This window comes from Pezoporus wallicus, unplaced genomic scaffold (assembly GCF_028554395.1).
Source record: "Pezoporus wallicus isolate ANWC-B61680 ecotype Strahan unplaced genomic scaffold, APGP_CSIRO_Pwel_v1 contig_6999, whole genome shotgun sequence".
Taxonomy (NCBI): domain Eukaryota; kingdom Metazoa; phylum Chordata; class Aves; order Psittaciformes; family Psittacidae; genus Pezoporus; species Pezoporus wallicus.
In genome coordinates this window covers 73678-94153 of record NW_026640180.1, presented here as the reverse complement: position 1 = coordinate 94153, position 20476 = coordinate 73678, and the positions used below count along the sequence as shown (strand labels likewise).

The 20476-nt window shown below is 51.1% G+C and overlaps 1 protein-coding gene across 1 annotated transcript; it reads left to right on the top strand.

The window, feature by feature from the left end:
• The first annotated feature begins 3583 nt into the window (after nucleotides 1-3583).
• IGFBP7 (insulin like growth factor binding protein 7) lies at nucleotides 3584-20475 on the top strand. The gene is made up of 5 exons (XM_057417919.1): nucleotides 3584-4076; nucleotides 16285-16394; nucleotides 17918-18034; nucleotides 18721-18847; nucleotides 20293-20475. The coding sequence occupies exons 1-5, from the start codon at nucleotides 3599-3601 to the stop codon at nucleotides 20310-20312; spliced, it is 852 nt and encodes a 283-aa protein (XP_057273902.1). The 5' UTR covers nucleotides 3584-3598; the 3' UTR covers nucleotides 20313-20475.
• Nucleotide 20476: the final 1 nt, after the last annotated feature.

Genomic DNA, 20476 nt, shown 5'->3' with positions numbered 1-20476 from the left:
TGATCAGCGGAATGCTAACAGAAGCACACACTGTTACTTTTTCACAGCTGATGAGCGTCCTGGGGAAATAAAGCACTTACTGAGGTATCTGACTGACCCAAGTTTGTCACAGCCTTGGGATGGGATGCCTTAAGGTCAAGAGGTTTTACAAGACACTGGAGAAGCAATGATGGAAAATTCACACATTGACCATTTACAGCAGAAAGAAGTCCCTTCTTGTCTACAGCTGGGGGGCTGCAGGTGCTTTCCTGAACTTGAGGCCCCAGATCTGTTTAGTCAGTCATATGTAGCCTTATGGCAGCACAAGTTTCTGAGACCCAGGATGCCCAAGCATGAAAGGTGGTCACATCAGAGCCTCCTCCCCTGAATATAGCTCACACCTCTGGAGAGAGTTCACCCTTCTCACACCTCCCCAGCTTAATCCCAACATGCAACCAGCCAGGGAAATCCACGCCCTTTCCCCAGCACGATCTCCTTCTCCCCAGCCTCCCGTCTGCAGCTCCCTGGGACAACTTCAGACACTTCCCGACGGGGGACATCCAACCGCTCCCACCGCCTCCCCACCGCTCCCGCCGCCCGGTACCTCCCGTGCTTGGCAGGGAGCAGCTCCCCTGGCCCCGCCGCCCGCCCTGCCGCCGCCGCCGCCGCCGTCCCGCCGCCATCCCCGCTCGCTCAGCAGCGCCGGGGCCGCGCCGGTACAAAGCCGGAACGCCCCGCCCCGGCGGGGAAACGGGAACCGAAACTTGTCGGGTGCGCGGCGGCGGGAGGAGGAGCGCGGTCCCGCATCTCCGGCATCTCGAAGTCTGGAGCTGGGAAACTCCGACCGCGCTCCGATGAGCTCCCGCCCCTCTGCTGACTGGAGATGGGGGGAAAGGGGGAACCCGAAAGCAGGCAGATGGGTGCCGGTGTGTTCCATGCGGAAAAGGCACCCGTTTGGCTTCACTATTCACCCGCCTGTGTCCCTCTTCATAGCTTTCTGTAAGCTCAGGAACCCACCACACTGCTCCCAGCACTGCTGCCTCGGCTGGGTGAAGGCAAGAGCAGATGAAATGCCTGGATTAGAAATATATCGCTGAGAACACTGGGGCTGTTCACCCTGGAGAAGAGAAGGGTGTGTGGAGACCTCATAGCAGCCTTCCAGTATCTGAAAGGCGTCGACAAGGATGCTGGAGAGGGACTCTTCATTAGGGACTGTAGTGACAGGACAAGGGGTAATGGGTTGAAACTTCAACAGGGGAAGTTTAGATAGGATATAATGAAGAAATTGTTTACTGTAAGGGTGGTGAGGCACTGGAATGGGTTGCCCAGGGAAGTTGTGAATGCTCCATCCCTGGCAGCGTTCAAGGCCAGGTTGGACAGAGCCTTGGGTGACATGGTTTAGTGTGAGGTGTCCCTGCCCATGGCAGGGGGGTTGGAACTTGATGATCTTAAGGTCCTTTCCAACCCTAACTATTCTATGATTCTGTGATTCTATAATATCAGCATCTAAAATCCATCTGCTTGCATTCTCACACAATCTCTCTTATTGTCTGCTAAATCCTCCCCTGCCTTCAAAGGCCCTGGAACCTCCCTCCTAACCCCAGGAGAGACCACCCAGCTCTGCCTCCCCCCGTCTTTTCTCACTGAAATGCTGCATGAAAAGATCATCTTGATGGTGAACTAAGGGATACCCATGTGAATGATGACATGGATCAAAATGTAAAAGCATGTTCATTGTATTCCTAATAGCTTCCACTGATGAATTAAATTCAGTCCACCTCAGAAAATTTTATGCTGCTGAATACTAAGCATTGATTTTGGTGGAGCACTCAAATCCCAAGAAGCACAACATGAATCTACAGATTTATACTGGCATAATAAAACCACACACACAGGCGCCCCTGGGGTGATGTGTAGGAGCCACAGAGGCAAAGCAAGATGAACCTGGAGCATACAGTAATTGATTAAATATCCCCAGGAAGGAGCAACCCAGCCTTGTCTTGCCCAGGCGCCTCTCAACACACGCTACAGGGACCTCCTCTGCTTCCACAGCTCATAGGAAGTTCTGGAGATGAAGAAACGCCGAGCTAGAGTTAGGAAGAGACACTAGGGGTCCTTCTGCACCAAAGTTAAGAACCAACACCTCCTTGGGAGGAAAAACTGCTCCAAGCAGAGGAAAGGGCACTCGCCTCCTTCTTTGGCACAGAAATTGAGATTCAAAGGGAAGAAAGGAAACGCGTTGGTGTCTTTTCCTTCAGAGCTACATTTTTCTTCCTGCCAAGCACACTGCTGACAGCAACTTTATGTCAGAAAGGCTTGCTCTGGTAAGCTACTAGAGGTTCCTTAAATACCCTGTGGTTCTTGACCCAGGAGGTACCAGGACTTCCAACAGCCCAACCAATAGGAATCTGGGGGCCCATGAAGGAGATACCTGGCAACCAGACAGAGGAAATAGGTGAACTGTGCAAAGTGTTGTTTGTAGCTAGAGCTGGGTTTGGCAGATGTGTCTGTCCCTGCTTCAGTCATTTCACCCCTTTTTATCACTTCTGTAGTGACTTAGCGAGACAAAAACCAAACCAACAACCCCCCATGTGTCAAATGTCTAGAGCATGGCATAGTACTTGCTCATGAGGGCAGCCCTTCTCCTAGGAGAAAAGCATGGAACACTTCCAGGGTGAGGGGAATGAAACCAAGGATTTATGCAGGTGCTGTGATGCCCCAGGAAGAATGTCCCATGGTGGGCAGAGGGAGATGAGAAAGCATGCAGCAGAAGCCCATTCCCAGTAGTGGCAGCTGAACAGGCATGAGTGGATCCATCCCTGCAGAGCAGATTTCGGTTCATGGAGAGCTCGCAGCCTCTCCCAGCCAGAGACATGGTGACTCAGGGGCCACTCAGTAGGACTTGGATGCTGGCAACCCATACCAGGCAGTGCTGCATCCCCGTTTCACGGTGAAGGACACTGACTACCTCCATCCTTCTCTGCCCCAGAGTGCCAAAGCAGTGCATGCTGAGCCTTGCCTTGGCCTGGACTGCCCCACTCGAGGCGAAGCTCGCACACACTCGAGGTGAAGCCCTGCAGGCACAGCCAGGCCAGAGAGGGGGAACGAGTGCAAGGGCAGAAAAGAGCACTCTGTGTCACCCCACCACGCAAGGGATCTGCCAGCCCCACGATGCTTTGGGTGTTGTTGCACTTTCAAGTCACCGTCCTGACAGGCTGAAGCATCATCGTCCAGCACTGCCTAAAGAATGTTCTCAGTTTCTGCCCGTGTCAACGTCTCCCTGTTCCTCGGGGAACCCTCGGGGCAGGTGCCACAAGCCAAGGCGAAGGCAGGCAGCGGGCAACAACGCTGTCCCGACTACCTACAAGGAAACCTGACAGACCGACGGCAGCGAGCTGAGCAGGGCCGGCGGCAAGCACAGGTGGAAGGACCGGCGTGATGCCGGGGCTGAGGGACAGCTGGGGCACCACACGAACGGGAGGGGGCAAGAAGTCTGCGGTGCGGGGAGGCCCCCCCGCCATGGCGGGGGCCGTCACCACGGCCGGGGCCGGGCCGGGGAGGGGTTTCCCCTCCGCGGTTTGCGCGCCTGCGGGGGCTGTCGGCGCCGTGCCGTGTCGCCATGTCGCCCTCCGCGCTGCTGCCGCTGCTGCCGCTGCTGCTGCTGGCGGTGCCGGCCCCCGCGGCTGCGGCGGCGGGGGGCTGCGGGCCGTGCGAGGCGGCGCAGTGCCCGGCGCTGCCGCCGCGGGGCTGCCCGCTGGGCCGGGTGCGGGACGCCTGCGGCTGCTGCTGGCAGTGCGGGCGCGGCGAGGGCGAGGCGTGCGGCGGCGGAGGCGCTGCGGGGGGACGCTGCGCCCTCGGCCTCGAGTGCGTGAAGAGCCGCCAGCGCCGCAAAGCCAAGGGCGGCCCGGCGCAGGGACCCCTCTTCTCCTCCGCCGGCGGCCCGCCCGGCGTGTGCCTCTGCAAGAGCCGCTACCCGGTGTGCGGCAGCGACGGGCTCACCTACAGCAGCGGGTGCCAGCTCCGCGCCGCCAGCCTGCGCGCCCAGAGCCGCGGCGAGCCTGCCATCAGCCAGCGCAGCAAGGGAGCCTGCGAACAAGGTGCGGGCGGCCGTGGGGAAGGGAGCGGGGAGGGAGGAACTCCGTGCTGACGGACTTGACGGTGGAAAAGCCGGTCCCGAGTTCTCCTCGCGCTGTTCTGTCCCGTCGGGGTGCTTATCTACAAAGTCACGGTGATTTCAGAACCACCTTAAATGGACTTGAGAGTCCCGAGTGCTGAAGCGCTGCTGGCTAAACTTGGAGTGAGGCTTTAGACCAGCCCCAGAGGTGCAGAGAAACTTTGCCACTCTCTCTTGGCTTCCAGATGTGCTGTAACTACACTGCCTTCTTTTGCGTACTTTGCCTGCAGCTTGCGATTTCGGATGCTGTGACCTGGGACAAAAGGGTTGAGCCATCCAGGAGACTGTTTGCAGTCTTCCTGAGAAAAGGGAATGATTAAATGGATGGGGAAGCCACTTAAATGCAAAGCCAACATTCGCTAGCTTGCTTTTGGTTCAAAATGAACGCAAGCAGTGACTTCCCTGTAAGCTGCACGTGGCCGTTTGCCCTTGCAGCATTTCCAACAGGAGCTCGATTCTTGCCAAGCTTTTGCTAAGGGATGGTGCTCGAGAATGAAATTGTTCTGCTACAGAGACTTTACTAGAAATCCTGCCTTCTGAGAGTGCCTTTTGCTGGGAGGGAAGAAGGGAAGGAGGATGGGACATAAAACACTAGCTACTTACCAGACGTCTCAAGGACATTATTATTGCAGCGCCAATGCTGTTTTGGTGGAGGAATGTTTCCATAAACATAGTATGTGTAGGGTCACAGCCTCCTCCTTCTCTGTCTTCCATAACTGAGGCTAAATATGTATTGAAAAAAATGTTTCTGAGACTCCCAAGGAAAGTATGAAAGGCTGGGGAAAGATTGGGCTGTGCGCTTTGATTGCAAGTCTGATGAGGAGGGGCTGAGGGTGTTTAGTCTGAAGAAGACAAGGCTCAGGGGGGACCTTATCGCTCTCTACAGCTATCTGAAAGGAGGTTGTAGTGAGGTGGGAGTCAGTCTCGTCTCCCAAGAAACAAGTGATAGGTAAGAGGTCAAGTTGTGCCAGGGAAATTTAGGAAAAATTTCTTCACAGAGAGGGTGCTCAGGCATTGGAACAGGCTGCACAGGGGAGTGGTGGAGTCACTGTCCCTGGAAGTGTTCACAGACTATGCAGATGAGACACTCAGTGACATGGTTTAGTGGTGGTCTTGGCAGTCCTGGGGTAATGGTTGGACCTGATGATCTTAAAGGTCTTTTCCAGCCCAGTTGATTTTGTGATTCTATTATTCTATGATGTTACCCATTAAATGCCTTGTGTGGGTTTTCACAAACCTTGTACAAAACATTAGTCTTATATATTAGTCAGGAACATTGTGGTACAGTGTTAACGCCTGGAGGCAAGGAGCTTCAGCTCTCAGGCTAGTGTGGGATGAAACCAGAGCAGCCTCTCTCCAGACCTCTGGCTAGCATTTGGAAGGAGTCTTTCCTGCTCAGTTGCCCCAGGAGCTGTTCACAGCAGCCCTAAATACGTGTGCTGCTTGGGTAGCAGGGTGGCATCTTGCTGGTTTTGATGTGGTGTCCCTGCCAGCCAGCCGAAGTAAGCAGGTATGTTTTGAGGGATGCCTGAGGTCACACTTCAGACATGTAGTTGAGAAGAGGGCTGTGTTCTCACTTGTCTCACCCAAAGCCACCTGAGAGTTTGTGGCAAAAGAGTTTTATTGATGCTCATATTGAAAGCTACTGCCCCAGCCCTTGGGTGCACTTGACTGTGTCCACTCCAGGCTATGTGCTGGCTTGGCCTGGTGGGGCCTTGCCCCAGGCTGTGGAGACAGAGTTTGATGTGGTCAATGCAAACACAAGCTGCCAGGCAGGATGATAGGAGACCACCAACCCACCAGCCTCAAACAGCTCCCCCGAGACTTTCTCCATCCTCTGGTCATCACAGCAGCAGCTGCTCTGAAGGGGGTCACAGTGCGGGACAGCCACTCCCTGCACAAACTGTGTCCCTTCCTTGGAGAAGGTCCTTTTGGGGTGCAGATGTGCAGCATACGCCTTTGCAGGCTGTTGCTTGTTGTTTAAGAACCTTGCTGAGCATGTGGTGCCAAGCCACTGGCGGAAAGTCCCCTTGTCTGTCAGTCAGCTCTTCTTTTGGGTCCTGTTGCTGGGACTGCTCTGACCCAGCATCTCCGGGAAGGGAGCTGCAGGGACGTCAGCAGCAGTGTCGGAACTGGCTCAGCTTCCCTTGGCTGAGTGAACCTTCCTGGTGCCATGGACCTTCTGGTGATACGCATCGCTCCATGGCTTGCAGTTGAGGCAGGGACTCAGCCCACACACATGTAGACATCTGGAAGTGTTTGTGTAGCCCTCAGGGCCTCCTGGCAGTGAGGACTGTTGGGTGGGGAGGGGAGGGACGTTGTAATCTCCACATGCATTTTGAAACAAGGGCTGGAGAGAACACCCATCGTCGCATCAGCCCCGCAGGGGAGAACCTCCTTCAGTATCTCTCCAGGTAGGAGACAGCACTCTTCTTGTTTTATAAAAGAACCTAGATGCTGTGGGAGTCAAAGAGTGGAAGTTCTGGCTTTTGCTATTTCCAACCACAATTGGATGTGGTCTTGAGGCACTGTTTAGAGTGGGATCCGGCACAGGAAGACCACAAACAGACACGATCATTTGTGTGACAGCTTTTATGCAGAAAGAAGTCCTTGGGGGACAGGGGACTGGGACTTCTTGCTCATGGCAGATGGGCTCTGGAGTGTCTGCACACACTTGCTGGACTATCCTTTTGGGTCCAAGGGCAAGCAGCCTCTCAAGTCTGAGAAGAGAATCAGAAAAACCATGTTTGCAGCAGTGGATCCTAACTGTGTTCTTGTGTTTTTCAAGTGGAGCTGGAGAGGGAAGGCTTGTTTTGCGCATCCTATTTGAAAGCTGGTCCTCAGGAAAGGAAATGCAGAGCTCTGTCTGTCTGTTGGCCTTTGCTGTCGTCAGCAGGAAGGGCGGCAGCTGGAGATGGGGTATCCAGCGGAAGAAGGGAACACATCTGGGAACAGCTTACTGATAGATGCTCCTCCTCACCCACCCTAGTGCAGTGGTAAGCTGGGGGTGGCAGGGCAGGAGGCAAGACACAGACAGATGCAAATGGGGCAGACACTTGCCAGTTTATCCCTTTCTTGATTCCTGTCACTGTCTGCTCAAACCTCACCTCCCAGGCAAGGTGGGCACGAGGCTTAACCGCAGGCACCTCTTCTTCTGCCCTGAAATACATGCTTGAGACAGGGGTTGGCCAGAAGCAATTAAAGGATTTGAGCTCCTATTACTTGGTTAATTGAGGATGCGTTTCATACCCTCTCTCTTGCCTTGTCGCCTTCTCTGTCCCTTATGTACCAGGTATTCAGAGGGTCTGAAGGAGGTATACCTGTTGGGAGGGACAGTCCTGCTGATCTGTCATGGGCAACACAGTATAGGCATCAGTAAAGACACCTGGAAACAAAGCACTCGGTGGCATAATGCTTCAGATGCAAGCTACTCCTTAAGACATGCATCTTTGCACTGTAGATGTACTTCAAATGGAATAAAAGTTTATTAAAATCGTATCTGACAAAGCTGACCAAATGCACGTCCAGTTGAGCTTTACATATTCATCACTGCCTATTGCAGGGTTTTCTGTGCGATGCTCAGCAGTTTTTGCTTGCTAAAAGATACTGCTCACTGTCTGGGAAAAACTTGGATGCTTCATTGTTGTTAAACAGCAGAAGGAAGGAGCCAGTTCTTGGCCCTACATAATTCGCCTTGACCTTGTCCTTGGGAGTCTTTTTCTGCTGCCTGTTTCCCAGACCTCTCAGATCTGATGCCTGTGTTCTTTGTACAAAAATAGTGAAGCCATGCAGAAAAGGTATTTCCTTTGCAGCCAAAACTTCCTGCTGGAGGGCCAAGAAAGACACAGTTGAGAAGAGCTTGAGAGGACTGAAATAACCCTTGCTATACCTGCACTTGCAGGTGCAGGGATCCAGGCAGTCCTTCCTGGAGTGGGGATCATTTGGAACAGCCGGAAAAAGGCTCCTTGATTCCTGACTCCTTGAGGCTGTCTGCCTGCTGTTGGTGCTGTGTGAGCAGTGTCAGCTACCTGTGTTTGCACGGGAAGCAGGCAGTGATGCTGTGGTGCTCCCTCCTGGCTGGGCTTGTGCTGTGCCCTCAAACTTCCATTCACAGCTGGCTCTGGATTGGATCCCTGCCAGGGAGCCACTGCCTGCATCCCATCTCTACCCCAGCAGCCTCTTTGTAGCTAATCTGAAGCCAGGCAGGAGATGGAGCTGTGAAGTTTTCCAGCTGCTTTCCAGCATTCTTTAAATGGATTGGCCCTTTGCTCTCTGCCTACAAATATGCATAGCTGTGCTTGGGTCTGCTGCCAGCTCTCGCAGGTGGGGCAGGCCAGTATGCATAGCAGAGGCTTGATGGTGGGGCAGGTACAGTCAGTGATGCCACCCATCTGTGCACAGATGTTCAGAAAAGCCTCTTAGTGAGTTAATGGCTTCACTGAGATTAATTTATCAGTGCACACACTGAGGCTGTTTATGGACAGCTAGGACCTGGGCCAGGAGGACCGTGGTACCCACTGGCATACAAAACCAGCTGGCATAAAGAATTACAGTTGCATGGCTTAGCTCAAGCCAGGCGGAAAAACAACCTCCAAGCACCAACCCTCATCAAAAACCTAGCAGGAATTTTGGCATGATGATCTCTCTGAGCTGAAAAATACCAAGCACGGACTTGTTGCCTAACCAGCACAAGAAAGGAGAAATAAATACCTTCAAGTCTCTCTTATCATTAGCTATCAGCAAATACCTGCTTCAAGGAACATGTAATGACTGCTGGAAATGCTGCTTTGTATTGTTGCCTCATTACAGCCTGAAGGCCTTATGGTTTGAAGGCCCTGATACTTGTTCTAGCAGAGTTGGGATGTCCAGGTTATCATGCTGTTGTCAGTCAAGCCTTTGTCTATATTTGTCCTGGGTTCAACAGCAGCAGTCCTTTTTCTCCTCCTTAGTACCTGGTGCAGTACTGTGTTTTTTGACTTTCAGCCTGGGAACAGCGCTGATAACACCAATAGTTTTATTTGTTGCTCAGTAATGTTTAGTCCGATCAAGGACTTTTTTCAGTCTCATGCTCTGCCAGCAAAGAGGGGCATGGGAAGCAGGGAGGAAGCAGAGACAGGACCCCTGACCCAAACTAGCCAAAGAGGTATTCCATACCACAGCACGTCATGCCCATTATATAAACTGTGGGCAGTTACCTGGAAGGGCTAGATCACTGCTCAGTCAGGCTGGGTATTGGTTGGCGGGTACTGAGCAGTTGTATTCTCTCCCCTTGTTATTTCCCTTATCATTATTATTATTGGTGGCAGCAGTAGTGGTTTGTGTTATACCTTAGTTACTGAACTGTTTTTATCTCAACCCGTGGGAGTTACATTCTTTCCATTCTCCTCCCCATTGTTGGGAGCAGAAGGAAGGAAGAAGAGGGGAAGTGAGCGAGCGGCTGCGTGGTTCTGAGTTACCAGCTGGGCTTAAACCACGACAGTTCTTTTTGGCACCCAACATGGGGCTCAAACTCACAATGCTGAGATTAAGAGTCTGAGCTAGCCTCCCGTGTTCTTGTGCTCTCAGTTCTCTCCTGGTGGGAGGTGCCCGGTTTCTTGGCTCTCCACAGGGCTTAAAAACGGGCTGATTGACTTAGGATGGTGGTTGCCAGCTTCTTGTGGAGACTGACAGCCCCAGGGGCAAGTACACCACCCAAGTTCCTGCCACTTTGCCCCACCAGTGATTTTGCTTTCCTGGTGCCTCAGTGTCCCATAAAGCTACGTCTGTGCTGCAAAGGAAGGGGTGTCAAGTTCCCACAGGACAATTTTAAGGCAAGAAGCATAAATCACATCTGTTGTCTCATTCCATCCAAATTCAACTGTTGAGGCTTTGTCAGAAATATCTTACTTTGAGGGTGGTTTGTTTGGGTTTTTTTAATCCACTGCCAGAATAAAGCAGAAACAGGGGTTTAGAGGAAAACCTTCTGGGGGATGGCAGACTGCTGTTATCACTGACATTGGTTCATCTTCTCCTGATACAACTGCCTTAAATGCGAATGCTCCCAACTCTTTTAGATACCGGAGAGCATAGTTCATATCTGATTGCATTTTGCAAGAAACTTTTCTGGACTGTGCTTTTTAGTTAGCAAGTGGCTAAGGTTGTGTCAGTTCTTTCATCCCATTCTTCCTTTCCTGGATTTTAAGGATATCCACATTTTATGAGTGCTTTCTTCTTTGTTGGGGAAAGAGAGATTTAGACAAGTTTTTGCTAAATCATCTGTGGCTGTAAGTGAACTGAATTCCCTAATTCTCCTGGGAAGCTGTTTTGGGTTTCTGGGTCATCTGGGAGTGGGGGTTTTGCAGCAGTGCCCTGCTATCCACTTCTTCCCACTGCAAAGCATTGCATTTGCAGGTGGATCTTGCCAGCATTTTTGTGCTGCATCAAGGGAGTTCATGGCAGAACGGAGCTGCACTGATACATGGTGGGGTTGCACCTTTTGCTGTGTACCACAGGGTCCTTTCAGATGGAGGGTGGAGTGGGGTTTCAGTGTGCTCCCTGCTTTCCCAGCACACAGTGCACTGGAATGTTGAGACAGAGGTTATAGGGCTGAAGCTCTAAGCTGGTATGTTTAAAAGTTCATCTGTAACTTTGGGATTTTCCACTGTTGTAGGAAAGCCACAAATTCTTCCTTTGAAGGCATTTAGTTATTTGAAACGGTTTTGGTTCATTGGAGCTTGAGTTTTTATGGTTACTGTGCTAAAATCTCATTAGAGAGGCTGTTTAATATATTACCCAGCAGCTCAGGGCCTCTGGGAGAGCACCAGTATGCCAGAGACTATGCAAGCCCCTCCACTGCCCAAGAAGATCCCATATTTCACCTGTGTCTTCATCCTCAATCATCATAGCATATCCAAAGTCACTAGGAAGGAATGATTACAGATCAGCAAATTCCTCCCCATGTTTGATCTTTCTGTGGCTGGAAAGGCATGTTGTATTCACAAAAATCCTTTGTTGGGCTGATTTTATTCAGGTTCATACTAAATAGGAGATTACCACATAACATGTCTAATCAGGTTGGAATTTTGAAAGCCCTCTTTGCTTTTCCATGCATAAACGCTGCCATACCTTGTTTCTGTGTCTCCCACCGCAAGCTTTTCACATTCTTTCTGGGCTTTAGCTCGTGGTCATCCTTGTGCCATAATGGCAGGGGGGGGTAGTGAAACTGAGCCAAGGGCACACAAAGAAAAGAGGGAAGATAGCGGCTCTGGATGTTGCAGAGCTTCCTTCAGTAGCTAACTCCATAGTGTTAAGATCCTACACCTGGGTTAGAGCAATCCCAGGCACAGCTACAGGTTGGGCAGAAAAGAGATTCACAATAGCCCTCAACATAAAAGGACATGGAACTGTTGGAACAAGTCCAGAGAAGGGCCACGAGGATGATCAGGGGACTGGAGCACCTCCTGTATGAAAACAGGGTGAGAAAGTTGGGGCTGTTCAGCCTGGAGAAGAGAAGGCTGTGTGGAGACCTCATAGCAGCCTTCCAGTATCTGAAGGGGGGCTATAGGGATGCTGGGGAGGGACTCTTCATTAGGGACTGTAGTGATAGGACAAGGGGTAACGGATTTAAACTTGAACAGGGGAAGTTTAGATTGGAAATAAGGAAGAAGTTCTTTACTGTGAGGGTGGTGAGGCACTGGAATGGGTTGCCCAGGGAAGCTGTGAATGCTCCATCCCTGGCAGTGTTCAAGACCAGGTTGGACAGAGCCTTGGGTGACATGGTTTAGTGTGAGGCATCCCTGCCCATGGCAGGGGGGTTGGAACTTGATGATCTTAAGGTCCTTTCCAGCCCTAACTGTTCTATGATTCTATGACTCTATGCTGCTTACAGAAGGTTTCCCTGTATCCATATAAAGTAATTTTGAAGGAAAAATACTTTCCCAGCAACTTCGGAGACTGGGGTGGGTCTATTTTCAGACTTGCAAGAGCTTGTGAGGGTGAACAGTGTCTGCCTTTGACTTCGATTTGCTGTTTTGCAGGGAGTGTTCCCAAGGGCTCAGCAATGCAGTACTTAGGAGGGCTGGCTGGGAACCAAACTGTTGCCCGTGCAAGCTTCAGCATGTGGTACACAGCTTTGTATGTTCATGGTCAGGACTTCCCATGCCAGAGCATACCCCACGGTGCTTAATATTTAGCTTATTTTTGCCTTTAATGACGTACCTGTAGCCCCCTTGATTTTATCACCAAAGTTACTGCTCTGCTTGCTGGGGTGTGATTAATCTGTGTGTGTGTGGACACCAAAGTAAGATCAGTGAGGACCAGCTAACCCTGAGCTGTGATAGAACATCCAGGTACCAGTGAGGGTGGGCTGGGAGATGCCATATCTCTGTCTGCTGTGGATGAGCAGAGAGGAGGTGCCCGGTGAAGGAGGGGTGTTGGGAACAGATGCCAAATGATAGCCTCATCCAGGAAGTCACAGGCTTTGCCATGTAACCACATAACAGCAATGGGAAGTCCTTTGCAGCTGCTGCTTTTGACATAATGCAGGATGTCAGCTCCCTGTGATCTGCAGAAGCAGCACAGCCTGTGCTTTTCAGGCTCATTTCACCTCTCCTGGGGTGAATAAGCTTGTTGGCTCTGTAAATAAAACCCCTTCCCAGGCCAGGGACAGCTATTTGTCTTACAAACAATGGGCAGAGCAGGGAGGAAATGCTTGAAGTGCCTGCAGACAGCAGCTGATCTCCATCCGCAGTCTGCAACTGTCCTCTTGGCCAAGGAGCTCCTGAGCGCTAGAGTAAGTGCTGGCAGGGACCATCCTGTACATCCACAGATCCTGTACATACACAGTGCTCCTGGCTCAGGAGGGGCCCAGAGACCACGCAGCTGCATTGGTGGTGGTGACCATTATCATTAGCAGGTGCAACCCATGAGTCCCCATCCTGAAGGAAGCACACAGAGAAAGATTCCCCTTTGTGGGCAGTGCAGCAAATAGAGCAGCAAGGCCTCTAAGATGCAGGATGTAGGATGAGGGCCAGTTGGCTCCTTGCTGGCAGGAATCACGTCATCTGCTCTGCACAGGGTGGGCTTGGTTCCAGTCCTGCTGAATGCATGGTGGCCTTGCTTCCTTCACAAAGACCCTGGGAGCAAGAGGGGTGACTTGCAGGAGGGAATGTCCTCACATCCTCTGAAGTCCCTGCAAGGCTCAGACATCCCCTGCTGCTCCTCCTGTGGCAGGTTGCCATATCCTTTGTCCATCTCTGGCTGCTTCAGGGGGCTGTGGGAGAGAGCGTGAGTGGGACCAACACAGACAGCACTCAGGTGCCATGTACCTGGGTGTCAGCTCACTGTGGTGGAGGTCCAGCTGCTGCTGTGGCCTGTCGTGATTTGACTTTATATCTGCTGACTTCTTGGCCTTTCTCATTTGTTTTTAGTGGAGGAAGAAGCCCAGCTCTAGAGTTTTGGCTGTCTGGATTCAAGTCAAATATCTCAAGAGACAACACTGACTCTTCCCATGACACTGCTGCATCTCCTGGGATGTGCATTCTTTCCTGACCTCAGGGCTGTGCCGGATAGAGGCAGAGGCATGTGAATGCTCCCAGTTCATTTTGCAGCCAAAGGCAGAGTCTCACATTCCTGCTGGTTAGATGAGGATGTACTTCCTGGGGGAATGGGTTTAAACTTGAACAGGGGAAGTTTAAATTGGATATAAGGAAGAAGTTCTTTACTATAAGGGTGGTGAGGCACTGGAATGGGTTGCCCAGGGAAGTTGTGAATGCTTCATCCCTGGCAGTGTTCAAGGCCAGGTTGGACAGAGCCTTGGATGACATGGTTTAGTGTGAGGTGTCCCTGCCCATGCAGAGGGGTTGGAACTTGATGATCTTAAGGTCCTTTCCAACCCTAACTATTCTATGATTCTATGATTCCTGAGATTGAGCTCTGGGCTGCCTCACCTATGTCCAGGCTCTGGCTGTGCTGTGGCTGCTGCGCAGAGCCAGCTATGAAGCTGTGCAGGCAATTCCCCATGCTAGCAGAGATACACAGCTTCTCCTCGACCAGGAGGTGGGCAGAAATTCCCTCTGTCTTTTTCTCTGCCAGCAGTTGCTGTAGGAAAATCCTGCTGTGATCTGCTCCTGGCAGTATGAGTGAATATCCATGGGCAGGGGGAGTCCGAGCCCTTGACACAGGGGGAAACTCAGTGGCAGTGAAGGCTGAGACGCAGCAGGTAGTAGATTTAGTGGTGTGTTGAATGCTGCCAGTTATCAACCAGGGAAGAATTGAGCCAGATCCCAGGAGAGCATAACGGTGCCTTAAAATCCATCTGGCTTTTTAAGTAAGAATCAGGATCTCTCAGTTTCTGTGGTGGAACATGGCGGTCATATGGGGTCTGCTGCATTTCTCCTGCCACATGGAGAACCCCAGCAACTGGTCATAAAGAGGACAGTGTCGTACGGGGCCAAATGTAGCCCTGTCTCTCAGGGACAGGCCTCAAGCTTTGCTCCAGGAAGAGCACCTTGCATGTGGAGGGTTCTGCATGGCTGGAGCAGAGGGCAGCAGCAACACCAGGCTATGCTGGGTGCACATCTGCTGGCAGCCCTTGCAGAGCACAGTGTGAGCTAAGCTGCCTGGGGACATTGGGTCTCAGGAGCTGCCCTGTTGTCCCTATTGCTCTTGAGACACCAGAGAAAGAACAGGAAACAGCTGTGCTGGGGAGCAGAGTGTGTGACCTCAGGTGGCCCCATCGTGTCCTGGGGATGGCACCACACAGCCCTGCTACTGCGCAGGGGCCAGGCACATGCTCAGGTCCCTGTGTTAGCCCCATGTTCACCCCATTGTGCTACGCTATGGTTGTACTCAGGGGAACAGCCCCCAGCAAGGTGTTTCTGAGAGTGCAGAGCTGGACATGGTCTGGAGGTACGGATCTGCTCTGGGCCACCTGGAGCCAGAATAATTTCAGTACCCTTCCACAGAGGAAAGGGTGCTGTGTCTCTAGCACATCCCTCTCTTGGCTAGTATGCAGAAATCAATGCCTGCAGCAGCACAGCCAGCAACAGGTTAGGCGATGGAATGAAACCCTTCCTAAAAACTGTTCTCAGCTGAGACACTTCTCTGGGATCACACCAGTTGCTCACGAGTGGGGAGCCACCTCGGCATCCCTTGGAATAAGACAGAGGGATGGCTGATACCCTCTGGCTGGTGATCTGGCTGTGTGGATCTGTGCCTAGATCCCAAGACAAAAAGCTGCCAGCTCTCTACTGGAAGGTGTTGGTGCAGTGGGATGCACCTGAAACCTGCTCCCTGCTGCCTGCAAGAAGGCTGCAGGGCAGAGTAAACACGTGGGGCTGAGATCAGTGCATGTTCAGGACCCCAGAAGGAGCATCAGGACCCCAGTCTGCTCCTTTTTTACAAGGCTGGGAATGAGCCATGATCTCTGAGCCAGCATATCCAGGGGCTTCAGTTGGGCTGGCTCTGGAGTACTTGTAGGAAATGCATTCTCCTCATGGAGCCTAAAGGGAGCTTCAGCTTCTGGTTACTCCCTGCATCTTCGGATCAAAACGGAAAAGCTGCTGTGTTCTTCAAGCTATCAATAAGTGGAAATAAACACTATGTGCTCCTTTGGTCTGCACTTCTTATTGTGGGGAATTAATAGCTGCATTTTGCAAAACAGCCCCACTGAAGAGGGGTTGAACAGAAAAGGCCATTCTTCCCTTCCTGGTATATGTCTCCAGCATTTCCCAGCCTGAGGGGTAAACATCTCCAAACAGATCTGCAAAACAGCTCTGTTCCCATCTGATTTTGGAAGCAACTCACTGTTTAACCAGGGGTTGGAGCTCTCTGGGGAGAAATGGAGCTTTGCATTCACCTGGTCCCTTCCCAGCTCCCTCCAGTCAGCCTCCTTCGGCTGAACACTGCACCCAGGTAGAACAGGAGCAGCACAATGCAGAATTCTGCTAGCCAGCTGCCATAGGCTTTGCTACTGATTGAAATCAGACTGGAAAAAAGGATGCTGCAAAGCTGGCCAGGTGACCCAAAAGAGTGAGTAGGACCCATCCAGCTTCCCCAAAACCCATCAGAAGTGATTGCCCCCACTTAAAAGGCTACCAAGGAGACATGCTTGTTGTCACATGGTGCTTAAAAGCATTTCTCCCTTTTTGCAGGACCCTCCATAGTGACCCCTCCTAAGGACATCTGGAATGTGACAGGAGCACAGATCTACCTGAGCTGTGAGGTTATTGGCATTCCAACCCCTGTCCTCATCTGGAACAAGGTAAGGGCCCTGCTTGGAGCAATTAGAGCATTGCAAACCTGAGGCAGCTGAAACTGCCTGGTAAGCATAAAGGCCGTAGCAGATTCCTCCTTGGAAACACTCATCTTTGATGAGTTCTCCCACATGTGCAGTTCTGTCCACCCCCAAACATCTGGCTTTGCTTAACCTTTAGTCACTGCTTTCTCTAAACTCTCTCTGATCCCGAGGCAGAGCAGGACTTCTGCTTGTCTTGGTAGCGCCTGTTATTCTGAGCATGCCAGGAATGTTCCTTGACCTGCCATCACCCTGCTGACGGCAGCGACTCCGGGGTGTCTGGACACAGGTCGCCCACATCAGGAGCAGGAACCACATGGGGCAGTCCTCTCCTTTAGCTGGCTGTATGCTGGTTTTGGCAGTGTTGGTAATGTCTGGCTTAGGGCAGGGCCAGCACTAGGCAAAGAGGGTCCCAAACATAAGGCTAAGAGACACTGCATAGCCCTGTAGCCTCTTCAAATGCCACAGGTTTGTCGACACGTGGGCTGGGTCTTTAAGATGAAGCAATACTACTTTGAGAATATGGCCCAAATATTACTCTGTTCTGAAACAGCAGGCTTTATTCATAGTGCTCCCAAAGCAGACTCTTGCACGAGCATACAGTGTAGGCATGTTGTCTCAAGCAGGATTTTCTGCTTATATACAAGCAGATGCCTTGTTTACACTGACTCTCAGTGCTGATCTGCTTTTTGTGCCTCTTCCTCATGGCTGAGACTGCTTGACCTGGTGATAACAAGGGCCGAGCACCACTTATCCCACGCTCTGCTCTGGGCTCAGATACAGAGCACTGGGGAATGACTGCACTGCTGCTCTCACGGATGCTGTGCCCACCACGAAGGACTGCCTGGTTTGCTGCAGCAGAAGCCTGCAGGGCTGTTGCTGGCCTGTTGGGAAGAGGATAGATGCTCTCCCTGCATCCCTATCATCTAACTCTCATGTGGGGAGAGCCCATTCTAGGAGCAACATGCAGACACTCAGTTCTCTGCTATTGCCACTCTAAAAAGCCTGATCATCAGGAGTCTCTCCAAACAAGGATCGCAGTCAGCTCCAGCTGTCCCTACAGTCCCAAGCCAGAAGGTAGCTGCTCCAGTCTGCTGCAGGAATCCAAATCCTCCTTGTTCAGCACAGATATCATTCGATGGGTTAAACACTGCCTTAGGAACATGCACCCAAGTTCCATGAGACCAAGTTTGTGCAGGGCATGTCTGCACACCCCAGAAGGCTGTGCTGCTTTACTTGTTCCTATTGAGGCAAAAGGAATGCGGACTCAGTGTAGACACTGAAGCATTGGGGTAGTGAGGCTGCAGTACACAGAAGGTGAAATGCTGGCACTAGAAAAAACTGGCACCTGCCACTTGTGTGTGGTACTGCACAAAACACATTCATTCATGAAAAAGTAGTGCTGATCTTTCCTGTATGCAGGTGTGGTCCTAACAGTTCTAATATAAATTAGCCCCAAAACTCTTCACCCTCTCTGCTCTTCTGTTTAGATAATTCGGGGTCAGTATGGTGTCCAGAGAATGGAGCTTCTGCCTGGAGACCGGGAGAACTTGGCTATCCAGACCCGAGGGGGCCCCGAGAAACATGAAGTGACTGGCTGGGTGCTTGTAAGTACTTTATGTGTGCACAGAGAAGCACAAACAGCACAAGTGCAGGTTGCAAACAGCCCATGCACAGAGAACAGCACAGAAGTCACATGGCAACAGGCAGGACATCTAAAGGAAGATAACGTGTGTCTCACCATTGCAGTTTTTCACCTCTGTCACACACAGCAGAAGCATGTATTCTATGATTGGAGAAGGCTAGGCTTAAGTAAAGGATCTCCTTTCCATATGTCATTCCTTTTCTGCTGCCATCATGGGAAGGAGACCCTCACCATGTCTAGGGAGGAACTGGTACAGATGCCTGAGAGTAGCACAGCTCAGAAGCTGTCAGCTCTCACTCAACAGACCTGGGCTACAGGAGTACCTGCAGGCTAATCGGCACTTGCCACACATCAGGGGGAGCTGCTGTGCATCCCAGTAAGGGAACTGCAAGTATGATGGCTCCCAGAGCAGGGCAGCACAGGTTAGGGTGGTGGTTCCCACACCATTTGCAAAAGCAGAGGTAGAAACAAGGGAAAGGAGGTGGGAGCCACCGAAATCTGAACCAGGTTGTTTAGAGCAGGCAGAAGCAAGCATGTTGTCAGTGTGGTCCCTCAGGGTTAACTCTGCTTCACACAGCAGATACCTTAAAACAGAAGCACCTTTACCTGTGCACAGGATGCTTACTGGGGAGATGTTTCTTTCTCTAGATATCTCCTCTGAGTAAAGAGGATGCTGGAGAATACGAGTGTCATGCATCAAATGCCAAAGGAGAGGCAACAGCTTCTGCAAAAATCCACGTTGTGGAAACTCTGCATGAAATAGCTCTGACCAAAGGTAGGTAATATGGTTGGACACTCTTCAGCTCTTTCCTCTCAGAGTTTACTCAGTTATTTGGTACAGAAGGACCACCTCTGTTCAGAACATTCCCCGCAAATGTCAGCTGCCAGAGCTCTCAAGGGATTTGTTCAGTAATCCCCAAGTGCTGCAAAGTACTGGATATTAAGATACCAAATTAAACCCACTTTTGTTTTTTGGGGGGGGGAGGAGGGGGGGTTTAGAAAGCAACTTTCAGTGGTTTTCCAGCCCTAAGTTTGTATTGTCCTGCCCATCTCTCCTGGGAGGAGTATTGTCACAACCAGTCCCAAGGGAGAGGGGAACTTAAAACACTTAAATTCCTGCCAAGTCCCTGCACCTTCTTATTCTTTATCATCCTGGAAACATTCCAGTCCCTGCCATTCTCTCTGCATGCTGGAGTGTCACACCAGGGAGGGGACAGATAGGCCACAGCAGGCCTTTAGGCAAGACCTGAAGCTTTTACATTCCAGCCCTCAGCCACATTTCAAACCCAGGTCCTCTTTGCCAGGTTGCATGCAAAGCTGATGGCAAGCCAACCACCCTTATTACAGCTGCACAGAGGATGGCTTAGTACCACAGCCACACGTGCTTCAGAATAAATCCTGAGCTGGCATAGTAACTGTAACCATGCCACAGGCACTGGGAACAAAGCATCCAGCTACGGAACACTGCTGCCTAAATCCACTTCTGGACATAGTCCTTAGTTTTAATCCCAGTAGCTTTGTCCAAACTATATAGTCTTGACTTTCTATATCCTTATATCCCTGAATAGATGAAAGACTTCCCTTAGGAGAACATTAACAGCACCTGGCATTGAAATAAAAACATAAAATGAATCACAAGATTACATAAGCACAGGAACTTGCTAAAAGGTTTTTAGCTAGTCTGCAATCCCTTTTCAAACATCTTATTTATAGATGTGAATGAAATTGGGTTTTACTGAGTTGCACCATGAGGAGCACACTTATACCCCAGAACAGATGATGTTCACTTCCCCTCTCACAGCAACAATACTGCGAGGTTGTACTACTGCATGTATTGCCTCATGGTTTATTTCTTACATGCACACTGTGTTACAGCTGTTTCTTTTCAGCTGTAGAAAAGCTCTCAAGCAAGCATGCCGTAGCTAAGCAATAAGCTGGCAGTAAGCAATTAAAGGAAACTGATAATGTTAATGGAACAAACTGTCAGACTCCAAAGCGACACACTGTGCAGTTAGGGAGTCTGTGTCCAATGTCCAGGTGATCTCAGCTCAGAAAAATGCCATCTCTTACCATCCCCCTGCTGCTGTGGTCCTGCAGTAGGGAGGGAGGAAGAGAGAAAAGGAGGGAGGGAGGCGGGCAGGAAGACACGCTGCTACTGCCCAAGTTGTGCTATCACCCTTGGAACAGTGCAGAGCATAACATGTTTTTGTTTTTCCACAGATGATGGTGCAGAGCTGTGATGTGAGGACTTTCACTTATGCACAGTTTTAAGTTAGTATGATGGAAAACTGTACCCTCTGGCTTTTTCTAGCTCACTAATCATCCCCTTGACCCCCTTGCTCTTTGATAACCAATTTGCTTGCACACTTCTTTCACAAATACACAAATAAAGGAGATTCACAAC

Excerpts from the sequence above, each read along its gene's own strand:
- IGFBP7 (XM_057417919.1), top strand. The coding sequence starts at position 3,599 with ATGTCGCCCTCCGCGCTGCTGCCGCTGCTGCCGCTGCTGCTGCTGGCG. Across the intron at positions 4,077-16,284 it reads CAAGGGAGCCTGCGAACAAG|GACCCTCCATAGTGACCCCT; the intron begins GTGCGGGCGGCC and ends CCCTTTTTGCAG. Across the intron at positions 18,035-18,720 it reads AAGTGACTGGCTGGGTGCTT|ATATCTCCTCTGAGTAAAGA; the intron begins GTAAGTACTTTA and ends TTCTTTCTCTAG.